The sequence below is a fragment of the Nymphalis io genome, chromosome 12 (genome assembly GCF_905147045.1).
Source record: "Nymphalis io chromosome 12, ilAglIoxx1.1, whole genome shotgun sequence".
NCBI classification, from domain to species: domain Eukaryota; kingdom Metazoa; phylum Arthropoda; class Insecta; order Lepidoptera; family Nymphalidae; genus Nymphalis; species Nymphalis io.
Genome location: NC_065899.1, coordinates 2351473 through 2369412, shown reverse-complemented (window position 1 = coordinate 2369412; position 17940 = coordinate 2351473). Strand labels below are relative to the sequence as shown.

The window sequence follows — 17940 nt, the reverse complement described above, 5'->3', positions numbered from 1 at the left end:
ACCATCATACAAATAAATAGAAGCCATCAATGCAAACCAAAAGGGCAAATAGCTGGTACTTTATTATATTGCGATTAATATGCCTTTCAATATCTTAATCAATCACTTTAATTTTACTTATTTGTTAATATGGCATCTTATGTATTTGCAAATACAAATAAAATTCCGTAAGCCGTAACAGCCTGTGAATGTCCCACTGCTGGGCTAAAGGCCTCCTCTCCTCTTTTTGAGGAGAAGGTTTGGAGCTTATTCCACCACGCTGCTCCAATGCGGGTTGGTAGAATTCACATATGGCAGAATTTCAGTGAAATTAGACACATGCAGGTTTCCCCACGATGTTTTCCTTCACCGTAAAGCACGAGATGAATCATAATCACAAATTAAGCACATGAAAATTCAGTGGTGCTTGCCCGGGTTTGAACCCACGATCATCGGTTAAGATTCACGCGTTCTTACCACAAGGCCATCTCGGCTTTAAAAATTAAATAAAATTGCAGAAATCGAATTGCTTTATAAGTAGCGTTTTTTATTTTATTATTCCTTATTTATTATTCCTTTATAAGTAGATTATTATAGTTGATTACCTACAGTAGGTACATATATATATATATAAAAAAAAAAAAAATAAAAAAAAATATTTTGGTACCGTCGTAGTAATATTATACCTGATAATGGCACCCCAATAGCGATGGGCACGGCCTGCGAGCACTGCACGAAGCCCCATGTGCGCGCAAAGTTTCGAGAACGTACTCGTTCGTACGTATACATTTTTAGTGAATAGTGGTATCCGCCGCAAAAAATACCTGCATAAATATACATTTTAGGGTTAAAAATATATTCATTAACAATATGAAGTTAAAATAATGATACAAAACATAAATAATTACCGTAGACCCACGCAAACATCACATATCCTCTATACGAGCCTTCAACAGCGGTTAGCGCCATTGTGGCTAACGCACACACAAACACGGCAGCTTGGGTGAGGTACTGTCTGGCGATACGGCACTCAGCTGAGTTCTGCCGTACTAGCAGACCAAACGCCGCACATCCTACTGCCCATGCTAAACCAAGGTATGCTTGCAGTAGCTCTGCTGTGTCGCCTAATCCTAAAAATATGTTTATTTTTACTTTTAAATTTATAACTACAACCTAAAACAAAATGTAGCTGGCTGTTAAAATAAATTATTTCATTACTAACCTTCTTCTTCGGCATGATAAGCTAAATAAAATATCGGCGTGTTAATCCCAAACGCTGATATTCCAGTCGACATAAGTAAGATTCTCACAGTTTTAGACCGCAGAGTAGAAAAGTCAAAAAACGGTTGCCTGTCGTCCGTTTTATTTCTATCCTTCATTTTCCGTTTGATTTTGTTCTGGTTTTTAAGATGCAGTATGGCACGACGTTGTGGGTGGTACAAAGAGGCGGAGCGGTAAAATGTTCCAAGTATAAAAGTGACAAAAACCACTCCTGTAACCGCTTGTAGACCCAATCGCCAACCGATAGCTCTGAAATCATTTATGGTATTATCTTGAATCATATCGGACTATTTGGAATATGTGAACCTTATTCTAATATTGAGGATTACAGCCTTTGGGAATAACGCTGGCTGTACATGAATATGTACGTAGTATCTTCATTTCCTAAATTTGGCACATTTTGGCACAGATAATTGTAGCTTAATAAAATTAAAATATGACTGTTTATATAACGAATGTTTACCTGATGGCACTTTTGATGAAAGTCGACATGACGGCTATGCCGAGACCGCTGCCACTTACAATGAAGATCTCCACGAGCTCTCTTCTCCTTTTGAAGTATTGAGCCACCATTAACGTTGAGCAGTCTCGGGTTAAGCCGACGCCTACACCTACGACGGTCCCTGAAATTGTTAAAAAAATAATTGATTTAATTATATGATGTTGTCATTATTTTTTTAGTTAAGTTTTTCTGTTTGTCTTTGATATTATTGTTATGTGTACAGTACACTTTTCACCCGGAGACCGCTACGTCTCGCCTTCACACACTTTTAACCTGCTTTATTCGCTTTGTTGTGATAATGTCTTATGTGTAGTAAAGTTTTGAAATAAATGAATATTTATTTTAAATCTTATGTTTCAATATATTTAAGAAAATTTTAAATAAGTGTAACGGTGCGAATATACACATAAATTTATTATATGAATTTTTTTACCTATCCATATACTTATTTTTTTTAATATATTCATATACTACTCGGTAAAAAATAAATAAATAAATAATCAATTATTGTTCATTCCTTAATATAATTTTACTAGTAAATTAATATTTGAATATCGGTTATTGTTATTATTAAGCTAAGTATAGAATTAACAATTATCTTTATTTCACTAAATAAAAGTTATGACCAGTTAAATTTATAAACGATCTCATCAATTTTAGGCGTTATATTTATAGCTTAATATTATATATTACTTACACTCCATACATATCGAATACCAAAAGCGTGTACTAATCCTATAACCGTGAACGCGTTTTGTGCGTCAAGATTAATGAACATTTCCGTAACAGCCTGTGAATGTCCCACTGCTGGGCTAAAGGCCTCCTCTCCCTTTTTGAGGAGAAGGTTTGGAGCTTATTCCACCACGCTGCTCCAATGCTGGGTTGGTGGAATACACATGTGGCAGAATTTCAGTGAAATTAGACACATGCAGGTTTCCTCACGATGTTTTCCTTCACCGTAAAGCACAAGATGAATTATAATCACAAATTAAGCACATGAAAATTCAGTGGTGCTTGCCCGGGTTTGAACCCACGATCATCGGTTAAGATTCATGCGTTCTTACCACTGGGCCATCTCGGCTTAATGAACATTTAACGAAGAGTAAATGCGATAAAAACCAGCATTTTTAAAATCCTTATTAATATTGTAAATGTGTCAGTAATTTGGTACGCTTTTACGTCTTAAATATTCAATCGATCATAAAGAATGATTTTATACCAGGAGTCCAGAAAAGGACAGAGGGTGTCTTAAACTATGAAAGAGCTGAAACTCTAAAAATACCAAATTTTAACAAGAATCACCTTACTGCTTCAGATGCCACTTGCTATTCAAATTAGTTGAAATTATCGAAAACAAAAATTAGTGGAAACAGAATTTAAAAAAAAATGTAAAGCATTTATATCAGCAAATTTTCGAAACGATACGGAATATAAACAAAATATATTTAAGATTTCTTGAAATAGCAAAAGTTTCGTTTAAAATGAGCAAATCGTTAAGTATATATCTGTCACTCTCCTGATTCGTACTGCAACTGAATTTTAGTTAAAAGGTATAAATCGTCCGACATAGTTATGAGGTCACCTATTTACACCAGGAGTCCAGAAAAGCACTGAGTTGAAACTATGAAAATATCACATTTGAGCAACAATAGATCACCGTACTGTTTCAGCTGCTGCTTGCCATTCAATTTAGTTGAATGTATTCATATGTTTATAATAATATATATGAATGGCATTAAGTTTTGCAAAAAATAGTGGGTTTGTTACTCTCCTAAATTGTACTGTAACTGAATTTTGTTGAAAGATTTAAATCGTCCGACAATGTTATAAGGTCACCTATAACTTATCATAGTATTTGCGACTCTTATTATAAATAAGAAGTATAAATAGAAAGAACATAATATATTTCGAGAATTTGTATATTCAAACAGGTTGGTTTTAATAATGCATTTCGCGATTTTTTTAATTCATTGAACAGATGATGTTTACCGCTTTTTAACCCTAATGTATGGAGAACCATAGATGACAAGGTTCTTTTCAGGTTAGGGTATTTCTTTTCAGAACTAGACGTAGTGTGCCTACCTATACTACATTATTTTATTATTGCACGTTAGCATTTTTGAATACTTTGCATAATGTTCCCTGCGTGCTAACGCGCTCAAGAATCACTATCCGAATTCGACTCTAACGCACGTGTATTCTTAAATTTAGATAATTATAAAATATAGTTCATATGTATATGTATGTACTTGTTTTTTTAATTCACACTCACAACAACCAATCACAGGCACACTGGTGGTAGGGCTTTGTGCAAGCCCGTCTGGGTAGGTACCACCCACTCATCAGATATTCTACCGCAAAACAGCAATACTTGATATTGTTGTGTTCCGGTTTGAAGGGTGAGTGAGCCAGTGTAATTACAGGCACAAGGGACATAAAATCTTAGCTCCCAAGGTTGGTGGCGCATTGGCTATAAGCGATGGTTGACATTTCTTACAATGCCAATGTCTAAGGGCGTTTGGTGACCACTTACCATCAGATGGCCCATATGCTCGTTCACCTTCCTATTCTATAAAAAAAAAAATGCCCATACCACGCGAATTTATAACTCTTCAACTTTTCAACTATTGGTGCTACTCTCATACTTCCTCTGATATACTCGTTTCTAAGTAATAGTAAGTAGTAAAAGTAGTTTTACATTTGTGGCAAATTATATAGCTAGAATCGCTAATAATAACATAAAATTCTTTAAATGCGATATGCAATTTTTGTAGTAAGCTCTTATCTCTATAGTATACCATAAAACGAAGAGAACAGCATCATAAATATGCCGCCACTGAATCTAGTTCAGTGAAACAGTGGAAGTAATAAAGTTGGACCGTCTGACAGCACGTGAGAACTATAGGGGACTCCTCCAGGATACGGTCGCTTATCGCACAAAGGGTTTTCGATGAAACATAGAGAATATATTCGATTTATACCTAGCTAGATCTAATATATCATGTTGATTTCGTTATGTCCAAAAGTTTTACGAATTCCATGTTAATTTGCAATCATAATTAATTCATTGAAATTGCAAAACAATAATCAAAATAATTTTTATTCAAGTAGGCTCTTACGAGCACTTTTGGATCATTTTACAAGATTATTTTTAATATAAACTACCACCGGCTTGAAAATCTATTAAAAAAATTAATGAGTTTCTAGTGATAGTTAAATGCCAAATCGTCTTTTATTGCAGTCTTCATTTATTTTTATATTAAAGAACCTACAATCTGACCCCGTGGTAGCTACATATATAAATACAAACATATTATGTAATTTGAACAACATGTTAATGACGGTTCGAAAAAATTCTCGTTTATTTTTATTAAGAAACGTAACTGTAGTTCATATATTATGAGATTTAATAAACAAAAAAGAATAAACATTGATTTTATTGGCCGATATTCTCGGTACAATTTAGATTCTGAATCGGTGTTTCGGAATATAGCTAACAATACATATGTACATATGTAACTTAAGCACGTAAATAATTCCAGGATGCTTGGCTGAGAATGAAACTACTTGAATTAATAAATAATTTATTTTCATTTCGTTTTATAAACCCTTCTTCGTAACTTGTATATTTTCTTTTAGTAAAGCCGAATATAGTTTAATGTAGTCTCGTTTGACCTGACCTTATTATTTATAATAAAAAGATAATTGATGTTTGAGAAAAGGGTAGTTAATTTTGTTCTCCCAATAGTTTTTAAATATTTTTTAAATAATCTTTACAATGAAATGAGAAATCATATGAATTCTAATAGATTATTTTAATAATGACTATGTTATTTACAAGTTAGTTGATCAGGGCCGGATTTAAAGGTCTAAAGGCCCCGGGGCAACAAAGGAGTGGCCATTAATTATTTTCCAAATAAATTGAACAATTTTAAAATCAGTCGTGTGTTTTTATGATTCATTGCGGAACAAATTAAATTTAACTACCATATATCCATGTATTTATATCCGGATGCAGTATAATATAAACATTTTACTATATATATTAAAATGCATTTATAGTGTAAATGTTTATGTAACATAAAAGTGTTTACTCATCGGAATTGGGATGATTTTTGTTTGATCCACAACAGAGATTTTCTATCTCTAGAACACTGTATGGTTCTCCGGCCCTGTTATTCGATACATTTTTATGAATAAGTATTCTTAGCATAATTTATAGTAAAACAATGCGATAATGCGATAATGCAAAAGTAGAATCCTTTGTATATCTTATTCTATTCTTTGAATTATAAAGTAGAAATATAAAGGCAGTTCCATTCCGTCCGTATTGCATTACATTGGATAAAATTGCGGCTTAACATTTGTAATGTTTTGTCGCCCGATCGCTACGTTTGTTCTTGCTTTTAAACTAAACGACATCGTAACGACATTCGTTTTAGTCGAATAAAATTATATTTCTTATTTGTAATTGGTGTAGCATATAATGCTTTTACATTATAAAAATGTAACTTTATTTTCTTGTTCCTACCTTCTGTCTTGTTTGTTACAGTCTTTAATTTATTAGTTATTATCAGGTGTTTTTTATGTTATAGACAGGCGGACGAGCAAATACGCCACCTGATAATAAGTGGTCCACCGCCCATAGACATTGGCGAGGTAAGAAGTAATAACTATTCCTTACCTCGCCAATGCGCCACCAACCTTGAGAACTGTGATGTTATGTTGTAATGTTCCTTGTGCCTGTACCTAGTTACACTGGCTCACTCAACCTTTAAACCTGCACGCAACAATAGTAAGATTGCTACTTAGCGGCAGAATATCTAATGAGTGGGTGGTACCCACCCGGACCACTAAGATGTGTTATTTACATTATTTTTTTTTTATAGAATAGGAAGGCGGACGAGCATATGGGCCACCTGATGCTAAGTGGTCACCAAACGCCCTTAGACATTGGCATTGTAAGAAATGTTAACCATCGCTTACATCACCAACTTTGGGAACTAAGATGTTATGTCCCTTGTGCCTGTAAGTACGGTGTTTTGCGGTAGAATATCTGATGAGTGGGTGGTACCTACCCAGACGAGCTTGCACAAAGCTCTACCACCAGTAAAAATAATGGTAGGTGGGCTTATAACATTGTCGGACTATATAAATCTTTTAACTAAAACTCAGTTGCAGTACGAATGGGGTGAGTGATTATTCTTAACGATTTTCTCATTTTTACGTGCAGAAAGCTCATGCTATTTTAAGAAATCTTACATAATTATATTTTGTTCGTATTCCATATTCTTCCGGAAGTTTGTTATAACTTATGTTAGCTTGATAAAATAATCATGTTTTAATTTCAAATAAGTGTTGAGCATTTTGTAAAGAATAGCCGTGCCTATTGAAATAAGTCTGCATTATGAAAATAATGTAATAAATTATAATTTGTGTTATTGTTATATTTACTACAAAACATGTGAATTTTGCTGGTATTTTTATATTGTATATTTAAATATTTCGTATTTTTGATAGTTGTAGCTCTATTTTGACTACCGGTTTCGGGGAATATTATATTATTATTAGTCAGTTGAGCACTTGATATAATTTCTCATTTTTGTATTTTAAAAGTAAGCACGGCAATCATCATTGAGCTATGAAACAAGATGGTTGTTAACACTGTTGATATCATAATGAGTTGCATTAAAATAATAAAATTAAGACGAAGAAGAGTGTTTGAATTTTAATACCTGCAAAGTGAAAATTTTTAACACTTACTTCAATGTTTTAAAATTAAATTTATTTAAAATGTTACAATGTTAGTCTCGTTATACTAGTAAGAAATGTCAAAGTAATATTTATGATTGCTGCATGCACAGATTTATAAGAAAAATACTAATAAAATAAATCTGTACTCTCCTAAAATAGATAGGCCATTTTATTATAATCATAATAAGTATTATCATAATAAGTATTATGATTATAATAAAATGGCCAATCAGGAGAGTAATAAAAATGTTTGGTTGCATTTAATGTGATTGTGAAAAATGCATTGCATAAATATTGCATTCCATATTTCATTTTAATGTATTTTTAGTTCTGTACTTTAAAAAAGGCAATCTAGTTTATCAGAGAAGCTGATTATTTATATACCTCCGCTGTTAACGTATATTGTTTTATATGCAAAGATTAATATTTTAAGTTTTTACTGACATTAATTTGTTTTCTTAACATCTGTCTTAATTTATATTCTTAGGAATTGGCGCAATATATAAGCATTTACTAAATACAGCAGTTGGCTACAAGAAACTAACTGGTATTAACATATTCAAACAGTTCCTAATTACATTGATGCTTTGGGTACTCTGATTTAGATCAGCGATCGTATCGACCGCGGGAGTCTATCAAATTGCATTCAGCGCAAACTGTATTCTCAATTTAAATGCTAATACAATTTCTGCCGGTCGCAACGACGTTATCCTTGAAGACAGTCAGCTTAGCGCGTGCATTTATGCAATACACAGCGTTATTTTTGCGGCGCCATTTCATGGCGATAGAATGCGAATAGGATCACACGATGTTGCATTCTCTTCTATTACTTGCTTTATAAATGCTTCGTATTGTACATCGGTATTTTCGTATTTCAAGGAATTGTACGATTTGTTTTTAAATTATTGTTTATGTTACGCTTGTAAGTCTTTACAAATATTTTAAATGCGAAAGTAACTCTGTCTATCTGTTAAGCTTTCACGGCTAAAGCAATGAATGGATATGCTATGAAGCAAGCTTAGACTTAGGCTTTTTTATACGTAACATAATATCCTGCATAATATTATAAATGATTAAGTGAGTTTAGACTATTTGTTTGTTATACAGTCTTTACTATTCAACCGATTAGCATGAAATTTTGCATACATTTTTTCAGGGATACGGACATAGACTACCTAACAACTTGCCTTTCACACGCGGGCAAAGCCGCGTGCGGTAATTAGTGAACAATAAATACTACATTATTTCTTTGTAATAGATTACTATTTAATATGTAATAGTTGAATCAAGATCTAATAAGTATAAACAATTAATATTTCGTATTAAGTTTTGACTGATAGTTTAGATATGGATTCCGTTTGAAGTGTTCACTTTTCCATTTAAGGTAAGATAAGTCAATGCGAACAATTCAAATATTACAGTTATTACCTAATTATTATTTAGGTAAGAACTTGTATTAACCTTTGACCTTTGATTTGGCCTAAAATCTACCGTTTAAATGATATTATTTCAGACGTCATAAAGTCTTCGAAATATGCCTGATTCAATATTCAATTTATACATCCGGCTCGAATGTGCGGTTTATTGAATTACACTAATTTACCCTCAGTGCCAATTACGGCTACCTTTGATGTTCTTAAACGGGTGTGGGAGATGTAAGTGATAAAATAAATTGAGCTGTCAGTAGACTGGAGATTATACCAATTGTTTATTTTTGGAAATACACGAACAAATATATTTTCAATTTATATTTCATATTATAATCATTTCTAATTATAAATTCACAACTTTTTTGTATTATTTATATTTCAAAAATAGAATGATAAGCCGAGTAATAAATATATATTAGTAATCACACATAGTTCATATTTTTCTGTAATAAAATTACTGAGATTTGAATCTCCATGAATAAAGAATTATGAGTTAAATTTCATTGGATATTATTTTATATAAAAGTATTTTAATATATATTTTTATGTGCAATTAAGAAGAATAAAATAAAATCAATATAATGTGTCAAATTTAAATGTCAATGTTCTCTTGTTAAAATATTTTGATAATAAAACTTAAACGACTTAAAATTCTTATACGAGATAAGTATTTTTTAAGTAACGTTTTATGGCTAGTTACATAATATTTATTTGTTCTAAAATAATTGCCTCGCGGTCAATTGTAATATTTACCGTAACTGAAGAATAATTGATGGAATTGTGTAGCAAAGGACGTAAAAAGACAGCCCAAGGCGGCGACCAGCCCGCCTACGACCGCAGTGACGCGCGTTGACTTGCGCACGCAGAGCGCAACCGTAACTGGTGAAAGAGCAAGTGCGACGCCAGCTGAAATTGCGCCGAGGCAGCCTGAAAATAAAAAGACATTTTAGTTAACGACTAATTGACAGATGACTCTTTTTTATATAGAATAGGAAGGCGGGCGAGCATATGGGCCTGATGGTAAGTGGTCACCAACGCCCATAGACATTATAAGATATGAAAACCATCGCTTACATCACCAATGCGCCACCAACCTTGGGAACTGAGATGTTATGTCCCTTGTGCCTTTAATTACACTGGCTCACTCACCCTTCAAACCGGAACACAACAATACCAAGTACTGCTGTTTTGCGGTAGAATATCTGATGTGTAGGTGGTACCTACCCAGACGAGCATGCACAAAGCTCTACCACCAGTAAAGACTCAGTGGATAGTACACATGTTCTTAATCAAAAATCGCAGGTTTAAATTCGGACAAAATACTAGGATTTTGTTGCACTTAATTTGTGTTTGTACTATATATTATTACATACATATATTGTGGTCCGCGGCGAAGGAAAACATCATTTATTTATTTATTAAGGATCTCCAATAAAGGATACACACTTACGAGTACATTACATCGTGGAATAATATTTTTAAATATGTGTGCTCCTTCAATTAAAGGAGACCACAGCAACACATAAATATTGGCTTAACAGAAATTAAAAAAAAATTATAAACTAAATGTTACATAGTGGTACTCATTAAAACATAGGAACTAAAAAAAGGTAAACAGTGGTTAAACTAAGAGTAAATTGTGCAAATGTGAGTTACGAAATATATAAAAAAGCTACAAAAATTAAAATAACGAGTAATAATAAAACTTAAAAATAAAACCTTTAAATAAAAAACCAAAACATTATCTATTAAGAAACAATTTTTTAAGATATTTTTTAAACTTAGTTAATTCTGGGGTATATAATATCCAAGTCAGTGTGCTGTTTAGAAAGCGCATTATATATATGCAGATCCTTGGCAAAGCAGCATCATGATGAAATTTGGTGCTTCTTCTTTAAGACGTCTTTTTATCTTACGTTGCCTTGCTTAAATTGACTTGTCTAATGTTTTTAATTGTGTGTGACTACCCACAAAATGTTTAAGCGAAAAAAATTAGAGGAAATTTTATAATAATTGTAGTGGCACACTGAGATCATATTTTCATAATTTAGAGTTTAGGTAGCTTCCCTTTAAGTGCTTGAAAATTATGCGATGTGGAAAATGAGCTTATAGTGTAGTATATATTATATTTTTATGAGTAACTTATTTTAATTATATAATTTATAATCACTTTTGTTTTTTTTTAATTTTGTAATGTGTGTTGATGTTAACAGTTTTCTTTCTTTTTTTTTTTATTTGTATAGGCTAGCGCTTGACTGTTATCACACCTGATGGAAAGTGAGATACAGTCTAAGATGGAGCGCGCTTGCCTAGCAGATGCCTATTCTAGACTGTAAGGTACATTGTAGGTGGTGGGTAAAACAGAGGTCGGGAGGGTATTCCAGACCTTGGCGGTGCGTGTCAGAAACGAGGAAGCAAATCGTTTCGTACGTGTCTTAAATACGTCAACTACGTATTCTTCTTTCTTTCATAACACGAGTGTCAAAGGTACACTGACCTGACACTAACGTAGAAAACTTAATCTATGTCAAAGACTGAGACCCCGGAATATAACCACCTTGGTGAACATCAGTACTTGAGTTATCAGAAATGAGGCCTATATAAAATCAATATAATTTAACTTGTCTGAAGACGAGATCAAAGAGTTTTAAGCGCTTCAAATTAATAACATAAAAGTGAGTATTTGTGATTCGAGCACTTAAGCGGCCTTATAAATAACAAATAATATAATATTATTTTAATTCGTAAAGTTTTTCGAGACAGTGAATTGTAATCGAAGAGGCACGTAGGGATATAAATGAGAGGCGCTATATATTACGCGGCATAAGTGCACGACACGAGTTTAAGTGGCTATTAACCGCGAAAATTTCTTTAATTATCGAATCATCTGCGAGACAACGCGTACTTCGGTATATCACGTTTAGTTTACCGACGACGGTGGTAAAGAGATCTTGATACTTTTTATAGTAATTCAGAGTCATAAAGTAACGCGTGCAAGAACTTGTACATTGACCGCGTGCAGCGGTCTTGTACATTTTTTTAAACTCGTATGATTGATTTTGTATATATTATATTTTAATTTCGAGCCGTTATTTAGTAGATAAGCTAAGGGCTATTCTTCGTTTAAGCTTATACCAGCATGCTCTTCCAATGCGGATTTGATGTGAATTGAGCGCATTGACTGCTTTAGGAGTGGTTTCGTAATTCTGGCAGCCTATAGACGAAGGTATAAATATATATAATATTCTAAAATAAAAAAAGTTTTACGGACAAAGTTTTTTTATTAAAAGTAATAAATAACTAAAATATTATATTTAAATTTATGCTTCATATGTATGTATACTATATTATTAATTTTAATATGACTTTTAATATGACTGGCCCGTTGGCGCAATTGGCAGTGACCCCGCGTGGCAGGGTGTATTATGAATATAAGTATGAATTATGTACTTATGCATTTATTTAAAATGATATGTATATATATATGTATATATACTATTACTGATACTATCAGGTCCTTACATATGAAATTAGCGTTTTGTCGTACTGACCACTTTGATCTGAAATATCTCCTCTTTGGTTAAGAATTCCAAATTCAAATTTATAAATTTAGCTGGTACATTTGGGTTTTGAAAACAGTCATTCATTTGTTTTTTCCTCATTATTTTTTTATTTGGCGTCGCTTATTACCGCACAATGGAAAACATGAAATATCGTATATTCACGAGTACGATTTCAACCGTGGCACCAGTGCTGCAGAAACAGCTCGAAGGATTAATGATGTGTACGGCACTGGTGTCGCAAAAGAAAGCACGGTACTTTTTTGGTTTCAACGTTTTCGTTCTGGAAATTTCGACCTTCAGAACCAACCCCGTGGACGGCCGGAGACCAAAGTGGAAAATGAAGAATTAAAGTTATAATAAGTTGAAGCGGATCCATCACAAAGCACTTCAGAGATGCAGGCTTCGGGGTAAGTGAAAAAACTGTATTAAACCACTTGAAGCAAATCAGGAAAATAAAAAAACTTGAACAATGCGTACCTCATGAATTGAGTGAATCGAAATTGCAAACACGCGTCGACTGCTGTGTTACTTTGCTCAACCTACACAATAATGAAGGGATTTGAAATCGAATCATTACTTGTGATGAAAAGTGGATACTTTACGATAATCGGAAGCGCTCGTCGCAATGGCTGAATCCTAGAGACCCAGCCAAATCCTGCCCTAAACGAAAATTGACTCAGAAAAAGTTACTTGTGAGTGTTTGCTGGACTAGCGCCGGTGTCATTCACTACAGCTTTCTAAAATCTAGCCAAACGGTTACTATAACTGGACAACGCAAGACTACACACTGCACAACAAACAACCACTAAGTTAGATGAGCTACAATTGGAACGTCTGCGACATCCACCGTACTCCCCGGACCTTGCTCTAACAGATTACCATTTTTTCCGGAATTTGGACAACTTCTTACAAGGAAAAAAATTCAACTCCGATGCGGCAATCCAAAACGCCTTCAAAGAGTTTATTGATTCTCGCTCCCATGGTTTTTTTAGTAAAGGGATCAATGAACTACCTATGAGATGGCAAAAGTGCATAGATAGCAACGGTGCATACTTTGATTAATTAAATATATTTTACAAAAAAAAAATTCACTTTATATTCCTCCCGTACAAAACGCCAATTTCATTTGTAACATAATATTACATAATAGGCATAAGTATCCTCCCTTAGAAATAGACGATCGTGTATGTATTTCATTAATATATTCAATTATATGTTTAATTTTAACTAAATGAATTACGAATACTTTAATTAAACAGTCCAACACAGCTGTTACTTCCAGTTCAAGATTGTAATTATTAAAATATTCGTAAAGCGTAAAAAATATTAAGCTCTTATTGTCTATGTGTAATTAACTGAAAACATAAAAATTTATCTGAGCCCCAATATATAATGTCTGGCAACATTATACCGAGAATTTTTCTTCGTTTCTCTGTCACTTTTTCTAAGTATACGTCCAATTAAAATAACGATTAATGGGATGTGTTTATACGAAAAGGATTTAGTGTTCCATTCATTTGCCATCTTTAGTCTCTGTGGCAACATTCGAGCATAAATCATGTCCTTTATCTTTATCGCTACGTTAAGAATAACCGCATTTCATTGGAGGTTCGGATTCACAACAATTATTCAAGACATTCCTGCTTTGCAGTGTTATTCTATTTAAAAATTGAAATGGCTGTATTGAAATTCTAAATTATTACTAAAATGTAATGAAATTCGAAAAAGGTTTTTAAAACAATCTAAATATATATTTTTAATTTTTGATAATATTACGAGTTCCATATTTAATTTTTTTATTGTTAAATATTATATTTTGAATAGAAATTTTTCAAAAATAATGTTTCTTTTTCCAAACACACACACATACACAAAAACTACTAATTAGATTTATATGATACTTTTGTATTGGTTTCAAAACGAACATAGGTTTTATAATTTTAGTATGTTTGTATGTTGATTTTACAGATGTATAAATATATTTGGTCACATTTGGTAACGTGAAAATATGTTTAATACGTGAGTCTAACCTATGACGTACAAATTTTGTTTTACAAAAGTGAATCTGCTCATATGTAAAGGCCAGTATCATTTTAATAAGAAAGACTAGAAGAGATAGAGAGAGAGAGAGAACGTCAAAATAGTCTCTTTAGTTTGAAAGCACTAATCATACAATGATATCGCTGGACCATTGTCTCAAAACAGTTTCACAGTAAAGTTAAGTTCACAACTGAGGCGAATCAAGGGGCTGACAAACATTCAGTAAGTTTTGGACGAAAAGTTTTGAAGTTCGTCGACATTTTAAGTGGCAACGCATCAGAGTAACCGCAAAGCACATACAGTGAAGAATTATTCTGCTAGACAATGTTTAATCTAGCAACACAGATTGATGAGCGTTGCTTTGTCTTAACTTTGTTTATCTGTTTCAGCCATCACGCCATGTATCTAGTTTTCCAGACGAAACAAAAGCGAATTAATGAAAATCTTATTATCTGATTATTTTTGCGCTGGACAAATATAATTGACCTTTACAATCATTCTTATTTTTAAAAGGTTTTTATTTAGATGTCCAAATATTATTTTTATTTATGATAATAAAAAAAATAACTAAAAACAAAAATAGTAATGTAAGATACTCCTAAGAACTTTAATTAAAGAAAATAAATAAATATGGAACAAAATAACTACTATCATAGAGTTTAGTTAATAAAATAAAAATATGCATTTATTATATATAGGTATAGCTATGATATATATATGTATATGTATTTTGAGTGACATTTTTGAGTGACCATTAGTTCACTCAAAAAATTCGAATAAACAACTTATAATCGATAAGAAACATTGCAAATTATATTTCACAATGCTATGCTTAATTATAGTTAATTCAATTGAGTGTTACGTATTTAATCGATGTTCGAATATTTATATACAGTCTCTTAAATTAGTTTTAAATAGCAAAAGTTGGTAGAAGATTTATTTCACGTTTAATGCTCTATGTGAACATTTTTTGTATTAAATTTTTATCTTAACATATATAGTTCTTGGATGGCATAGAGTAAGTTATATTAGAAAATCTTCTATCGATTTAAATACAAACAGTATTTAACTGTCTGGACTAAAAATCAATTGAAATGATTAATGTATTGTTCAAATTTTGTATTAAATATTTTATAAAACCGTAGCTATTGTATAGGAATATACGATTGTGTAATGGACAAGTTTGTTCTATAGTCAATAACAAATGCATCGGATCGTATGAAAAGATCTTTCGTTTGGTACCAATAGAAAACGATATTGAATGGAACTTTTGCCGTCTCATCGTCTTTTTCATGTTTATTTATAGAACCAATACAATAAACGTACAAACTTACTTTACAATATATTAATTTGACAATTATGTGAATTTATTTTAAGAGATAAAAGTTTTATATTAATATTTGTGATTCAATTTTCGTAAAAAAACTTTTTTATAAATAAAAGGCTATTTATGATTATACGATGCGATTCCGGTATAAAGCCGAGATGGCCTAATGGTTAAAATGCGTGAATCTTAACTGATGATCGTGGGTTCAAACCCGGGCAAGCATCACTGAATTTTCATGTGCTTAATTTTGTTTATAATTCATCTCGTGCTTGACGGTGAAGGAAAACATCGTGAGGAAACCTGCATGTGTCTGATTTCATTGAAATTCTGCCACATGTGTATACTACCAACCCGCATTGGAGCAGCGTGGTGGAATAAGCTCCAAACCTTCCCCTCAAAAGGGAGAGGAGGCCTTAGCCCAGCAGTGGGACATTAACAGGCTGTTACTGATGCGATATTTTAATATATAGTTGTACAAATAAATACATTGATGTTTCGACCAAAATTCTTTATCTATTTATGCACTGTGACAAGCAAATGTTACCAAGTACATATGTAGTGCGTGTGATTGAAATTAATTTTTTGTGCATATATTTAGTCTTTTATAATTGATAGTAATTTATAAAATCTACGATAATTTTCAATGTAGTCATATAAATATATAATTATATTTATGACTTAATATAATTGTATATAAACAAAACGATGCAACACTGCAATTTAACTTGTAAGTATTTTTCTTATCCTTTAACAGATGTTGAGTGGACTTCGTAACGACAAATGTGCGACAAATACGAGTAGTATATTAATATTATACTTCAACTTTATGATATGGAACACATGCCGTTGACGTGGCCTGTGTTTTACGGATGAGTTTTAACATTGCTTTAAACTTTTTTTAGGGTTCCGCAATTGAAAGACAACAAATTTAGTAAAAATATAAGTTTTTTATATTCGCTATTAAAATATAGGTATTAAATATAATAACCCATCTGGGGTTAGGTTTTGATACAACATAAATTTTAACAGTTTGTATATTCCTGTTTCGGTTTTTTTAGGAGTAAAATAATATTTTATGTGATAACTAATTGTATGTACCAGATGCTGGATTACCTACCTGATAAGTAAATATTTAAAAAAAAGTACAGCTCTACTATTTAACATATATTTCTGATTATATATTTTTGTGTCAGGTAAGAGTTTTTGTAAAAAAACAAATACACATCGGACTCGTGTAGATATTTTATAATTAGGATTTTTGTTTATGTGTTCATACAGGCTTAGATACCATATTGACAAATATTGCCCTAGACTTCATTGATCTAGGTCTGGCTAGATATATAGCCGAGCTGGTTCCTGAGGTCCTGGGTTCAAACCCCGGGTCAGGCCAATAAAAAAGTTATTGGGCTTAGTAGCAGTCTTGAGTCGAAATTGTGTATACTCCCGTGCCTCAGAAAGCACGTACAGCCGTTGGCCCCGCGCCGGAATTCTTTCCGGCTGTGTTGGTTTGGTATCCCATCGGATTATGAGAGCCCTCACTCTCATAATCCAATGGGAGAGAGTGAATCTGTATTTGTGCACACACTTGTGTAGTATAATATGTCTGCGCAGTTGGCTAATTCCTCTTGAAATTGGCCGCCATGGCCGAAATCTATATTTTTTTCAGTTTATTAATTGATTCTACAGAACCCTGAGTAACATCAATAAAAAACATAATGTTTAAACTTATATTAATAATGAGATTAATAAAAAAAAGGAATCCAAAGGATTCCTAAGATGTTGGTTAGATTGATGTTACATTTTAATATCCTACCGGTTTCAAAGTTCAAAGGGAACCCTTTGATTTATGTCGCTTGTTATGGTGCTCCAATGACTTGCGTTCTTTTCAAACTGTCACATTATTGATTAGTAGGCCCGTCTGTAGGACAAGTGATCTGCAGGTTAGAATATCCGTGGCGCCGTTTTTTTAGAATCTAATAAACTTTAGCGCTCCTTGCGTCCTACTTTGATTTTGTCTGCTCGGCATCGTTTTGATATGACAAATTAGTTTTATTTGTGTCATCC

General features: G+C 32.6%; 1 protein-coding gene across 5 annotated transcripts in view; it reads right to left on the bottom strand.

The window, feature by feature from the left end:
* The window catches only part of LOC126772173 (monocarboxylate transporter 2-like), a 153595-nt gene that overhangs the window by 2823 nt on the left and 132832 nt on the right, over window positions 1-17940 (bottom strand). For all 5 annotated transcript variants that reach the window (XM_050492388.1, XM_050492392.1, XM_050492391.1 and 2 more), the window contains 5 exons: window positions 9700-9873; window positions 1724-1883; window positions 1202-1509; window positions 888-1109; window positions 666-803 (listed from right to left, as the gene is read on the bottom strand). In XM_050492388.1, the coding sequence (XP_050348345.1) occupies window positions 666-803; window positions 888-1109; window positions 1202-1509; window positions 1724-1883; window positions 9700-9873 (1002 nt within the window). The remainder of the gene's footprint in view (window positions 1-665; window positions 804-887; window positions 1110-1201; window positions 1510-1723; window positions 1884-9699; window positions 9874-17940) is intronic.